The following is a 14,695-nucleotide window of genomic DNA, read 5'->3' as shown; positions in this document are numbered from 1 at the left end:
AGAGGCTAAGACAGAATTAAAACATTTAAAAAGAAAACTGGCCTCACAGGAACAGATTAACTCTGTGCCCTGGTCAACCCGTGAAAAACAAGTACTGGCTGTTTATGTGGCTATGCAAAAGTTTACATACATCACTGGTGAACAAAACACATACATATACAGTCACCACACCTCATTTAAATTAATTGTAAAGGGCAAGATGGCCTGTAGTAAGATTAGGACTGAGAGAATAATCCATTGGACCCCGATGTTGCAGACTCAGAATATAAATTTGAATTACTAAACGAGCCAAAGTACAGGTTGCAGGAATCTTACTGGAGGGGCAACCTCATGACTGTCAATCCTCACCCAATGCCCCCAATCATATAATCTTTAGAGAACTGGTACTGGACAAAATATCCCCTTTTCTTCCTACAATATATATTGATGGCAGTAGCCAGTGTGAGGGAGGCAGGCGACTAGCAGGCTTTGAAAATGTACAACTAGACCCTGATAACCAAGTGATTCTGCAGAGACAGTACTCCTGTGAATCAGTTTCAGCACAGTACTGTGAACTGACTGCATTTGTGACCTGTTTGCAGCAATATCAGAATTCTCACCCCGAGATACAGATAATTTTACATTTTGATTATGTGTTTAGAAGTGCCATTGCATTGCTGCCCTGGTGGTTACATAACTTCAAATCCACAAATGGTTCCACTGTGAAAAATTCATCACTGTGGGCTACGGCACACGAATTAAGTGAGCAGCTTCAGAGAATGCACTTAAAGTAAAATAACATAGAAAGAAAGGCCCTTTAGTAAAAGGAAACACACTAGCTGACTCACTAGCCAAAGAGGCATGCCATGTAGGCCCTAAGTATGGCCCTGGTATGACCAGACTCGTATGGTGCCTATTGCCACAAGTTCCACAGATTACGATCAAGTGATACCACCAGACTACTTCATCACACTGCAGAAAAATGACCCTGAGCTTTCCAATCTGAGAAGACACCCCAGATAACATATACCAGCACACATCCTCTCTCACACTCACTATACAGAAAGACGTGTGTGAAAAGGGGGAAAGGGAAATGGGACTTGATATACCGCTTTTCTGAGGTTCTTTTGCAACTACATTTAAAGCAGTTTACATATATTCGGGTACTTATTTTGTACCAGGGGCAATGGAGGGTTAAGTGACTTGCCCAGAGTCACAAGGAGCTGCAGTAGGAATCAAACTCAGTTCCCCAGGATCAAAGTCCACTGCACTAACCACTAGGCTACTCCTTCACAGGGAAGAAGGCTTAGTTATAGCTATCCCCAGAGATCAAGGTAAAGATTGGATGCATTGGGTTCATGATGCAGCTGATGAAATGTTTATCTTATTGTGCAGAATGGATGGACCGCTCAGGTCTTTATCTGTCGTCATTTACAAAATTACTATGTTTGTCCTGAATATGTTGCTATGGTGGCCAGAAATTAAAATGGACATACAGGATCACGTTTCCTCCTGTGTAATCTGTGCCTCATTTGGGAGACAACCTAAAAAGAGAAGTGGACAGTTAATGAGCGCCTCTATGTGGCCCATTTGAGAGATAAGGAGAAAGCAATCCACCGAGGTGGATGAACACAAATTCCCACGAACACAAAATATCAAAATAGGAAGTGGGAAGTGGACCAATGACTCCAGGGAAACGGGACTGATGATGATAAAGGAAACAGCTTTATTCGCAGACTCAACATAGTACTGTGTTTCGGCCACAGGCCTGCCTCAGGAGTCTAAATTTTTTTTTTTAATAAAACAATAAAACAACATCATAATCTATTACAAAACAATCAATCTAATCGAAACATTATAAATTTTAAAATACTTATAGTAACATATATGAAGACATGTAAATAAATGAATAAAAACCTCATACGTAAATGCAAGAAATACATTAGATCAAAATGCAGTATAATAAAGAAATGAAAATTCAGATAAAACCAGATATGAATAATTTGTAATGATTTAAAATGCACATCAGAATCTAATTTAAATATCCCCAAAATTATATATTAATATATATGTAATATGTAAGGATATGTAAGTAATTGGAACCATCATAACTTCTGTTACGTAACAGCCGAATAACATGAAATCAATACGCCCATAATAATAAAAATGTACAAGGTCCGGGAACTCCTGACCAGGGATGTCCAGATGTGGGCAATTTGCCCCAAGGGCCTGCTCTGATCTGCAGCTAAGGGCCCATATAGACTAAGACCCTGAGCTGCTTCTCCTTGTTTTTGTTTTTTTTCATTTAACTAGCAATGCAGCTTTAAAAGTGTCCAGTAATGTGTTCTTCTGAAAATCAAAACCTGCTCACAAATACAAGACAGGCCCTAAGGGACAGGACTGCCAGAGACCTACCTACCTACCATCTGGTGAGGAGGCAGAAAATACAGAAGTGGGTAGGGCTGTACAGAGGTTAATATAGACAAGTCTTCAGTAGTTTCTCAGTGTCCCCATCTGCTGATAGGAGTGCATAATACCCACATGTTGGGAATGGTCTGGCGCAGACACTAAGGAAATCAAGTATTACAGATCCTCCTTCTTTTGCACTCTGTTTCCATAAGTAATAAGTCTGTTATTCCTCTTCCCTTTCGGTATCCTAGCTGTTTTTAATGATCTGCAAAAGAATCTTAGATGTATGTGATACTGTTGTTTTGGAGATCTGGGATAAACTGCTTTGAACTGAATTCATTCAAGGAAAGTGGTCTATAAACTAATATAGCATACTGTCAATTAATTCTTCAGAGTTGTATATGTGATTGAACAAATTCGGGAGACGTTTAACACCTTCCTTCCCTAATTCTACAGAAACTCTACCAGTACTTTACTTTTTGGTAAGTTCTTTATTACATCGTTTACCTCCTTTAAACTAATCATATTCATATGCTCTCTGTAAAGGATGTTTTGATAATCATCTTTGTGTACTTGTTTCCAAAATATACTTCCCACTTCTCTTTTTCCTCCAGTCGAAAAATGTTCATACCTTTCACACCTAACTTCTCTCTATAAATCTTTTTTTTTCATTACCTAAATTGTTTTTATTTGAACCAATGCAAAATTTGATGTTATTCTCTCTATATTTTATGTGGAGTTTTATTAAATTGAAATAAGAGGGATGTAGAGATTTATAACCCTATATATTACCTTTCTGATGTTGTAATTTGTTTTGGGTCTAGCCGCACAAGTGATAAAGTATATTTAATTTTGACTCAGCTGGCAGGGGTGTAGCTACCATTAAGCAAGCCTGGCAAAATGCCCAGGGCCGCCTGAAATTGTACCTTCTCTCCTCATCCTATGCCTGGGTCCAACATAGCTCCAGCCCCTCCCCACTGCCTACCACAGCTGCAGAAGGTTGCTACTTGTGGTAGAGAGAGTGCTGAAAGCTGCCTCTCTGGATGGTGAACCTTTCCTGTGCGCATCCCACCTCTCTGATGCAACTTCCTGTGGGTAGAATGCCATGAGTAGCGACCTGCTGCTGCGACACAAGACCAAGAAGGGGGGCTGAAGCAATGTCAGATCCATGTCGCTGCTGGTGAGGGAGGGGGAATAGAGAAAAGCCGAACTGGTCGATGAGGGGGGGGGGACAGAGGGAAGAGAAACCTGGAGCAGAGAAGAGGGGGAGGAGGGGGAAGAGAAGGGAGAGATGGTCAACAATGGATGGGGAAGCAGAGAGAAAAGAGAGAGAGAGAGAGAGAGAGAGAGAACTGGAACAAAGGGGAAGGAGAAGATGCTGGACATGAGGAGGGACAGGGACACAAAACAGGTTCCCTGGAGGGAACACAGGAACTGAGACATAGCGGGGCAATACTGGACACAAGGGGGGAATGGCAACACAGAGGAGTATGCTGGACAGGACACAGAAAGAGATACTGAATATGGAGGGTTGGACAGGGATGCAGAGGGAAGATACTGGACAGGGCAGAGACACAGAAGAGATGAATGCTGGACCTATAGAGAGAAGAAGTGTCAAAAGGTCAGAAGACCCTAGAGAGAGTTAAGAAATAACAGAGGAAAGCAGATGAGCGACACTAGGACCAAACATTGTTCAAACAATTGTAATATGTCAGCTTTGGGAAATGTCCAGCCTCTCTTCCCCAGGTACCTACTACCTTGGGAGCAACAGTGTTATTGAGGACAGCATCTATTTTTCCACTCAGGGTCCATTTCTATTTTTCTGCTCAGAACCCATACAGACCTAGCTACACCACTCTCTGCTGGGATAATTAAAATTTAGAGTTTACCATATAAATTCATGTCAGCACCCACAAGCGAAGCATATCCTGGTTGGAAACCTCTTCGTAAAGGTGCTTAATAACCTGCAAAAGATATAACATATGCAATTAAAAGCAGAGTCCTGGAACTCTGCAGAGCTCTTGAAAACAAATGGTCTTCACTAGTAATATTTTTCAGTACTGATTTGTTATATTGTTCTTAAACTTGCAAATTCAATAAAATTACGTGAAAAAAAAAGACCAAAGGGAAACAAATCCGATACATAGATACCATTTTTTTCAAACAACTTATTATTTACATTTTCACAAAAAATGGTAGCACTGAATTATTTCGCAATAAACCTCTTTGACGAAAAAATAGCTTTAAAACTAATTTGCTCTAAAGTGCATCATGTTTGTACAACCAACTTTAACTCAGGAAAGCAGACGCCGTGCTGAAACACAGGTGAACAGGACTTCTCCACTTACCTGAGCATTGTACCCAAACGTTTGCTCGCAACATTTACTCAACCAGCTCCAACTAAAATAAATAACCAACCAATACCCCTTCTTCAGAACAACCATGCCAAAAGAACATCTTCTCCTTAACCGCGCTGCTCTCTAACTGCAGACGCGCTTCTGGTGACGTCTCTAGAGCGCGCCACGGGTCGTACAGAGATCGGAAGGAACGTGAGTGGCCCTCCCATCTACTACCAAGGCTAGGCATCTAACCTCCTTGTCTACCGAAAGTCGGCCATCTTACGCCTGCCTGCCGTATTCCTCTCGCGCGCGTTTTGGTTTGCGCTACGGAAGTTGCCTTGCGAGGGGTACTGGTGTTGGTGTCTACCTGCGGCTACTGCAGCAATGGCGCGGTTGGGCCTAGATCGCCAGCTGCAGCCTGAGCCGTGATAGAGCAGCGCATCGGTATAGCGTTGGCGACGTGGGACCGATCCCGAAAGGCAGAGGAGCGGACCGGTGTTTGGTGTAAACAAGCCTGTCCCCGCGCGATAGGTAAGTGAGGTGCCCCGTGCCCAGCGGTGGAGAGGAGGGTGCGCGGATAGATGACTGGGCCGACGAGGGGGAAGGTTCCTGAGGGAAGGGCGGGAAAATGCTCCTTGAAAGCGGGACCCATCGTCTGTGGAGATGGACTACCTGTAGTAATGGGGATAGGGGAAGCTGTTCATGCAAAGAAAACAGCCCCCAGCAGACATTCCAATAAGTACGGTGGAGCGGAAAAGGATTGTATTTTTTTTGTTGTTGTTTATGATTGTGGGAATTATTTGTGGCTGTGATCCAGTGCTGCATATCAATGATTTTATGGAATATAAAATGCCCATTGCAACCCTGAAGGGCACCATGGCTGGCTAAGGCAGGGCTGCCCTTCATCAATGGGATAACAGTGGGACTGAGATTCGCAAGTTCATCTTCATGGCCTGTTGATGTAGCTGTCATTAAATATTTTTCCTCTTTGCCTGGGAACTGAAAACCCACCACCGAATCTTCCGATTTGAACTTGGATGTTTCTGAAGTAGTTGTAGAATTGGAAACTTTGTTTTTCCTTTCAACAGGAACTTGTGTATCAGTTATTGACTTTTCCTTCAGGGAGGTGGCGCAGTGCATAACTCTCATGAGTGCCAAAATGCCTTCTAAATGGTATTCTGTAAATATGCACATTTTACATAGCACATGTTTCACAGGTAGACATACTCATGGGCAGGGCTCATATGTGTGTAATACAGGCCTAGATGCACTAAACGTTTTTCATCGTTAAATGAGCCCTCAAGGAAGAATTTCCTATCCTTTCCATGCACTAAAGCCTATTTTCCGACAACAGTAGCAGCTAACGAAAACTGAATGCAGATGAGCAATTGTTCTACAAATCCCATTTAAATGACATGCACTAACCTTTTCCGATTCGTTTAACGCAGGAGAACACCGTGAAATCTAATGAGAGTCTGTACCTCTCGTTAGGGCTGTCTGCTAGAAGTTAACAAAATCCAATTAAAAAATAACTGGGGGGGGGGAAACGCGTCAGGGGCGTCCTTTATTGACGCCCCAGGTCGCCGCTGCTCCCCTCTCCCTCAGCAAAAAAAAAAGGATCGGGAGAGGGCAAAGGCACTCGTCATGAGCGTCCTGCCATGCTCCGGTCCCGTGCCCCGCCCCCGCCGCCCCCCCTTTGGTCGTGGCTGCCGCTCCCCCCGTCCAACGACCCCCCCCCCCTTTGTCTTACCGGCCCGTGCAGCGCCTCTCACCTCTGCTGCACAGGCAAGAACAGCTGATCGGCGAGTCAGAAGGCCTCTGACGTAGAGGAGGGCGGGCCCAGGAAGAAAGAAGGGACGTCTGAGGAGGCCTTCTGACTCGCTGATCAGCTGTTCTTGCCCGTGCAGCAGAGGTGAGAGGCGCTGCACGGGCCGGTAAGGCAAAGGGGGGGGGGGGTCGTTGGACGGGGGGAGCAGCAGCCACGACCAAAGGGGGGGCGGGGCACGGGACCAGAGCATGGCAGGAGGCGGAGCTAGTGTGGGAGAATACAGGAAGGGAGGAGGGCTGGCCCGGGGCTGCTAAAATTGGAGATTTTTCGTGCGGGGGGGGGAAGCGGGGAGCAGCGGGGGGGGCAAGGCGTCCATACAAGGACGCTCATGACGAGTGCCTTTGCCCCCTCCCGAAACACACGTGTTTGGGGTGGGGGGGTTTGTTTTGACAGCTGGGCCTTTGTGGCATGCGCAGAGCAGCCAGCATAATGCTTGGGCTGCTCTGCGCATGCTTTAGGCGCTGATTAACGACGGGTGATATATCCTACTTTGCAATACCGATCCGAACATTTCTGGAGTGTTTTTGTAGTGCATGCCTCGTTTTTTAAAAATCGTTAAGCATTTTTACGATTCTTATTTTTTAACGTTTGGTTGATGCATCTGGGCCACAGAATGCCGTAACTTATTCATGTACTTCTGGCATTTAGGAGCAAGCACTTAGAGGCACATGCACTAAAGCTTAATGAGCCTTTAACGACCCTCCAACGAGGAAATTTTGATCCATTGCATGCATCAAAGGGCTTTTACCGAGGAAGCTAGCAGCTAACGAAAACGGAATGCAGATGAGCAATTTGTGTACAAACCCCATTGAAACGAGATGCACTAACCTTTTCCGATTGCCTTTACGCAGGAAAAAGGCAGGAAATCTAACGAGAGGTATGTACCTCTCGTTAGGACAGCTCTGTGCCAGGAAAAATCGTAAAGTGAAAAAACAAACAAACTGTGAGCCAATCCCAGTGCATTAGCAGAGCTAAAAGCGCTGAGATTGGTCAAAAGGAAACTGAAAGGCACAATCCATAAACAGAAGCCTCTACCAGCCCCAAGGAGTTCAAAAATATTTCTTAAATAAGCTTTCAAAATGTCCCCATGGAAGAGAAATCCAGAGGTAACAAAGAGATGTCTTCATTTTTTTAGGCTCTGGGATAGCGTTAGGAAGTAAGACTCCACGTCTCTCTGCTGCTGTCTGGCAAACAGCCCACGCATTTCAATAACAGAAGAAAGTCTGAAATTAAACTCAATTGGAAATGTAATCTCCTAATTCCCACCTCAGTATGTTGGCAGTCTTCAAACCCCTGCCTCTGGAAGCCCTTCCTTCAACCCTGTCTTCGCATAGCTTCGGTCGCGCGTCTCTCTCCTCCTGGGCCCGCCCCCGTCTGATGTCAGTAACCTACGTAGGTTACTGACGTCAGACGGGGGCAGGCCCAGGAGGAGAGAGACGCGCGACCGAAGCTGTGCGAAGACATGCATCAGCTTTTCTTCTTGCCAGTGCTGCGCCTTTCGGACAGAGGAGAGAGGCGCTGCACGGGCCCGGTAAGAGGGAGGGGGACCCGGTGGAGGGGGTGGGGAATGGCGGCGATGACCCCAAGAGGGGGTGGGGCACAGGGCGGAGGGGGGGGGCAAGGACGGCCATACAGGACGCTCCTGATGAGCGCCTTTGCCCCCTCCCGACCCTTTTTTTTATTTTTGTTTTGATTTGGGAGCCATGTGCTTGTGTTTTGACTGTTTGTGGCATGCGCAGAGCAGCTAACATAACACTTGGCTGCTCTGCGCATGATTTAGGGGCCGATTACTGACCTGTATTGTGATTCTTTGATACTTTGTACTTTTCTATACCGATCCGAGCATGTGTGACTTGTTGTTTTGGTGCATTCTTCGTTTTTTAAAAATCGTTAGGGACTTTAACGATTTAGATTTTTTAACGTTTGCTTGATGCATCTGCCTCTTAAACCAGTTCTATGGCTGGGGTAAGGCCCATTCTTGCACTCACTTGACCCTGTCTCTTTAATAACTCCCATCTACTCAGTCTCCCTGCCAGTGCTAAGTGCTCTATATCCACTCATTTACATCCTCCACTGTGCACGTTTGTCAATGAAACACACCTTTGTGCAATGCTTAGATCACACACTTTACCTTGACCATCAGATGTCCTCTTTGCTTGTCTCATGCCACCTTGAATTACACGGTCCTTGCCTACACTGCCCTGGGAGGCTTTCTGCTATTTAATGCTTTTCAGGTATTTAAATGTCTCTGGTAGCCCCTCTCCTTTTGTCTAGCATGTACTTGCTTAGGTCCGTAAGTCACATTTTTAAAAGGATTTTAATATAGATTCTGCATTGTTTTGGTACCCTTCAACTGGACTGCATCCCTGTGTGCATCCTTTTGGAGGTATGGCTGCCAAACTTTGGCACAGTTCTCCTGCAATAACCTGTATAAAAGTTTTATTGCCTCCTTTTTTCTTACTGATTATGCTTCTCTGTGTGCACCCTAGCATTCCTTTGTCTCTAGCCACTGCTTGACACACTTTTTCTACCTTGAGATCATTAGTGTCTCAAATGCTTCATCCCTGTACCCAGTCCTGCTTCCTTGAATTTCTACTGTCTAAATGCGTGGTGGCACCTTTTTTGTTTGTATTCTTTGAATCTTAGTTACCAAGCACTTGACCTCTCTGAATTTTCTTTGGCCATTTGTCATTTTGTGAAATTCAACAGGAGCAGTCACTCTGCTGCAGATTTATGGAGAATATGAAAGTAAAAAAGCAAGATTGAAATAGCTTGTCACACATGCAGAAACGCATACATACACAAGGGGGCCAATGCAGAAAGCCACGTGGTAGAAGTGACTCAGTGTGCGGCTTCTACCACAAAATTAGCACAACAAAAATATTGTACCAAGATATGCAGTGAGCATGCAAATTACTGTGTTAAAAATGTGACAATCAGCAGCTCATTGTGAAATGTCATACTTCCTGTCAGTGTTTGAGCAGTGATTGGCTCATGCACTGACAGAAAGGATAACATTAAAAAAAAATCGCGGGTGGTCTGCATTTGTTCAATCTCCCTCCCTTTCCCCAATATCTAAAATTACAATTTTCTCTGTTGTTTAGCAGCACCTCCCCACTCTGACATGACCAGCCCCCACCTCCCCTCCACTTCCTTCAGTCTCTGGCACCACCATGTGGCGCACAGCCCCACACAGTGAATCCTGGTATATACGGGATGGGGTCAGTTGGCCGTATAAGAGAATTATTATGGCAGACTGACCCTGCTGGTGCATCTCAGGAGGTCGGGGCTTTGGGGGGGGGGGGGGGGGGGGTCAATAGACACTATGGATTTGAATTTTTTTTTAATTTAGGAGAAGGGACTACCAGAGACTTTTTTTTTTCCAATTTTGGGGGCAGGGGGTCAGGTCAGCTGCATTGCCACAGATTTGTTAATGACTGCATTTTCATTTTAATTCAGTGTGCGGTCATGGTTTCTGTGCGAGTTAACACCTGCACTCAACCTCTCTTTGCATTGCTTAGCCAGTAAGTTTCACGTTTACCCCACAGTAACCGTAATAGCTTTCTGCATTGGCCTCCAGGGTTAGAAAGAAAATGCAGCTGAATAAGAAGGTAGGAGGAGACAGCAGGCAGGCAAGGGTGAATTTTCCTGATACTGTACATCTGGAAAGTCAAAGGTAAGATAAGGGTTTATATAAGTACAGAATATTTATTTTTCAAATTTATAACCTGCTGTACAATTTTAGGCAGTTTACAAAATTATATACAGTCCGTTCTCATTATTCGCACGTTCGACGTTCATATTTCACTTATCCTCAGATGTAAATTGTGACCGCCATTAGCAGTATTGTGTTCATGTATTTGTGGACACACGCCTTCACTTTTGCTTTCTGAAAACTGCCACTGAGCATCCTAGAGCAGCCAGTAGGGATATGTACAGTACTGTAAATGCCTTTTCATTGCCTCAAAAAAAAAACTTGCAAAATGGAATAAATATACAGTACAACTGTTTTCATCTGATTGATAGAGGCACAGTAAGAAAAAGGGACCTGCCCCAAGGATCAACAGAGACTTTTCAGCAAATAATGATCCACCAAGGGTCCTAGAGCAGCCAAGAGGGCTACAGCAAGTGGCCTTTGATCACTGCCTCTGAAAACTACTTGCAAAATGGAATAAACATATTTAATCTGATGGCTAGATTGAGACAAGAAATGTTTCCATCCAAATGATACAGAGGCATAGTGAGAAAAAGGGATTTGCCTCAGGGAGCACAGAGAATTTTCACTGAATAATACAGTATAGTTTGCTTGCTGCATAACTAGAAGGCTCCTGTACTCATATTCTGATTTCTGCTGATGATGAATTTGAAATGCATCTCTTCTAATTAGGATCTTCTTTGTGTTTAGAAAATAGTCCAGTTTCAGAGCAAGTTCAACAACACTTCCACTGTTATCATTTGCAGTTGAACAAAACTGACTTATGGCATTAGGGCTTGGTTTATGTTTTAGAAAAATATTGGCCTTTCTTCTTTTTAAAAAGAAAAGAGAAGCCCCTCTAGAAACAGAGACTGTTCACTATTGCTGCTTAGCTGTAAAAGCCATTTGTTAGTAAAACTTTCTCTTTAATATGTATAGAGAGAAGTATCACTTGGGGACTGGTTATCTGCTTCAAATAAATCTCATACATCAAAAGGGATAGGCATGTTTTGAGTTAGCCAACTCGGGTCACTCTGAGCTAGTCATGATATATATATATATATATATATATATATATAGTGAGGCATAGTTATTACATCAGCAGGCTGAAAACCAAGGAAGCCAGAGTTCTAATCCTGCTTCCTCCCCCTGTCTTTGTGACTGTGGGCAAGTCACTTCATTCTCCATTGTTACAGCTTAGATATTTCCGTTTGGCAATAACGTATGTACCTGTTTGTAACTTTTGCCTTGACCTCAGATTTGGAAAGGCAAATAATTATATCTCAGATCTGTTGTAGTATTCCAGTACACTATTGATACAGATTTTCTATTGAAAATGACAGGATTGGCTCATTTTATTTTGTTACATACAGGACTATGACGTGATTGATCCAGGTATCTTTCACATTTGCCTCGTCTGGCTGGTTATAGTAGCCTCTTCCTGTAATCATTTGCCCACTTTGTATATGAAGGAAGTAATAGAATATTGTTTCAAAAGAAAGTGAGTGAGTCACTGCTTCCCTTTCTTAACGTACTAAGCCAGCTGAAAGAGACAGGTTAATGGTTTCAGAATGTGTGGGCAGTGTTGAATTAGTATAGTTTTGGGGCCCTAAGACAAAGCAGATTTTTTTCTGGCTCTGAGGTCCATTGGCATATCATGCTTTTGGTACTAGAAGAGCCTTGGTAGCCATAACAGCTCTAGAGATAACTTTTCATTGAACCAACATAGGAATAAAAAATTAGCTGGAGGAGGCTTTGGATTTTTCAAAAATTTGTAATAGATTTAAGTGGTGTTAAACCTTGGCATATAGTGATTAGACTGGGTGAACTAACATTTTTGTTTTAATTTTTTTTAATGGCCTTCAGTTTAGATCTTTGAAACCATGGGCATTAAGGTTCAGCGTCCTCGTTGCTTCTTTGACATAGCCATCAACAATCAGCCTGGTAATGGAATATAATTTTTTATCTACAATGTCAGTTTAAATGGACTTGAGTATGCATATTTTAATTTTAAAAAATATACTTTCCTATTAGCAGGAAGAGTTGTGTTTGAACTGTTTTCCGACGTGTGCCCGAAGACATGTGAGAACTTTCGCTGCCTTTGCACAGGTTTGTACATTTGATGCATTTAATTTGTTTCTATAGAAGTTGGGCAGTTTGATAGATTTAGCAGATTACTTATATGTCAAAGGTGTAAATGGCTGCCTGATTGTTCATTCTAAGGGTATAATTCTGCACAGTTTGCTTGGTTTGTATGTTACAAAACCAATGAAAATTACACCCACATATACAGTTTGGTATATGTTTCTTTGTTGTACTATAAAGTTATTTCCATAGCATCCCACAGATCAATCCAGAGACGAGTGGGTTATTTCCCCCCTACCAGCAGGAGGAGATAGAGAGAAAGCCAAAGCTCTACCATAAAGGATACTGTGCAGCAGCCTCACTTTCAGTATTCTCTCTATCTCAGCAGGTGGATGGACATAACCTCTGCAGCTCTCTGGATTTGAATTGCTCCTACCCTGTTCCCTCAGGTGTAGTTGAGCTAGAGGTTCGAGCCTTTACTTGGCCATTAGGGTCCCTCCCCTACCCCTTCCCTGCCTTCAGGTCCTTGTGTGTCTCTCATTACAATCTGCTACCTGTCACTCCTGCCTCTTAAAAAAACAAAACAAAAACAGAGAAATAGCAGGGTAATGTCTCACATCAAGTTAGCATCTATGGATTCAGCATTACAAAAATTGCCTTTTTTATTCACAAGGTGAGTGTTAATTTTTCTTTCCTCGGTGGGAGCATTTTCTTCGTTCGTTTGGCACTGAGAAGGGAAGTTTGCCTTGTTTTACCACCTAATCCTCTCCTTTCCTTGCACTTATTTTCTTCCTACCATCTGTGCTTGAGGGGACTGTGTTCTGATTTTGGCGGGCTCCGGGGCGCTTTCTGCTATTTCAGCTGCCATCTTGTGCCACGGTATTCCAGTTTTTTCTTCTGCTCCGCTGTTTTCTCGGGCCTTCGTTTAGTTCGGGGGGTGCTCTCAGCGCTACAGAGGCGCTCGGGAGCCGTGTAGAAGGCTGGATTTCTGGTCCTATTTCCCATGCTTCATCTGAGCCTGGCAGGATATGTATGTTTCTTTATCCAGGAGACCTTTTCCCTTGTTTGGGCAGATCGCGTTCAACATTTTAAAGTTGTTTATGTCCCACGGTTAAGTGCTTCGCTCTTTCCTCAAGGTGCGGCAGTTGCTGTTTTTAGCATTCAGGGGCTGCAAGCTGCTTGCGCTGCTGACCAATTTTTATTTCTAGCATGTTGCCAAATTAATTGGGGTAATTTTTTATTTTTTTCCTGCCAAGTGTTTTTGGGGAGGTGTTTTCTTTTCTTCCCTGATTTTGAGAGGTGCATTTAGGTCTCCTATGCTTAGTCCAGTCTTTTGTGACTGTAGGGGAGACGAATTATAGCAGTCTCAGCTGATGTGAGAGACCTTTGGCTCTATTCTTCCATCTGTTTTTTTCCTCCACGGGTGCCCCCATTGCATTTATAGTACCTTGCAAGCCTCTGGTCATTTGTGCAGTGTTGTGTGATTTTTTTAGAACCAATATTCTTCTTCAATTTTGCTAATATGCCTCAGGTTAACGTCTCCTGTGGGTTAATGCTGCACTTTGATAGCGATGCTCCTCATTCCCAATTCAGTTTTAGTGGACATTTGATTTGCCATGGGCCTGTGAGTCTCAAATCTTGTCCTTTTCTGTGTGCTAGTCTGTCACATGATTTCCTCTGTCCAGGCAGAAATTGCACTGGGTCCCTGGGGAACCAGGAACCTGGCCTAGGCGTGCACCAGGTTCTCTGCCTCGCAGTTGTGCCCGAATCGTACTTCCCTCATAGTTCTCCGGATTTCTGTTCTCCTAGCATAGCTCTTTCATTGCCCTCTCTAAGGTGTGTTCTCTTGCTCTTTTTCACAGCAGGGCAGGGCAGACTCTGTTTTCTTGGAATCAGTCTTTTCTGCTGTTGGCTCCCTGGTGCTGGGAGAGTTGTTTCTTTTGGAGTTGATTGCTATTGCTAGGGCTCTCCTCACACAGTTCTCTTGGTTGTCATAGTAATCCTGCACCATGTGTGCTCACAGGGTAGTTTTTTTCTCCAGGTACATTGACTGTGTTTCTATAGTCTTGAGGTGACGGGCTTCCTCCCGAAGGTCTCAGGTACAGGGCTGGTTGCTCCTTATTTTTATTTTCGGTGGACTCAGCTGTACTTCAGTGAGACATGTTTTCATTCTCTTTTGCTATGACCAGTTTATTACATGTCTGTGGCAGCTGGCGCTGACTTTCTTTACTGAAGGTTGGGAGTGCATCTTGGGACGAGGCAATTTACCCTGATGTCACTATGCCCTTTTGCTCTGTCTCCGGACATGGAGTCTTCTTCAGCCTTTGCTCCTTCTCCATTCCACAGTGGAGTGGAGTAGTA

The 14,695-nt window shown here is 43.9% G+C and overlaps 2 protein-coding genes across 4 annotated transcripts in view; one reads left to right on the top strand and one right to left on the bottom strand.

The window, feature by feature from the left end:
* The window catches only part of FASTKD1 (FAST kinase domains 1), a 114,831-nt gene extending 109,954 nt beyond the window's left edge, over positions 1-4,877 (bottom strand). For 2 of the 3 annotated variants that reach the window (XM_030208755.1, XM_030208757.1), the window contains exons 1-2: positions 4,737-4,827; positions 4,278-4,352 (exon numbers count right to left, since the gene is read on the bottom strand). The gene's annotated coding sequence lies outside the window, so the exon portion shown is untranslated. Of the gene's footprint in view, positions 1-4,277; positions 4,353-4,736 lie in introns of all 3 variants that reach the window. The other variant, XM_030208758.1, reaches the window with a different exon arrangement.
* A 46-nt stretch (positions 4,878-4,923) lies between these two features.
* Positions 4,924-14,695, top strand: part of PPIG (peptidylprolyl isomerase G) — a 168,009-nt gene continuing 158,237 nt past the window's right edge. The window contains exons 1-3 of the mRNA XM_030208759.1: positions 4,924-5,258; positions 12,109-12,193; positions 12,284-12,358. Coding sequence (XP_030064619.1) covers positions 12,133-12,193; positions 12,284-12,358 — 136 coding nt within the window. The 5' untranslated portion in view covers positions 4,924-5,258; positions 12,109-12,132. The remainder of the gene's footprint in view (positions 5,259-12,108; positions 12,194-12,283; positions 12,359-14,695) is intronic.

Source organism: Microcaecilia unicolor, chromosome 7 (genome assembly GCF_901765095.1).
Source record: "Microcaecilia unicolor chromosome 7, aMicUni1.1, whole genome shotgun sequence".
NCBI classification, from domain to species: domain Eukaryota; kingdom Metazoa; phylum Chordata; class Amphibia; order Gymnophiona; family Siphonopidae; genus Microcaecilia; species Microcaecilia unicolor.
The sequence above is the reverse complement of the archived record's forward strand: the minus strand, read 5'-3'. Positions and strand labels throughout refer to the sequence as shown.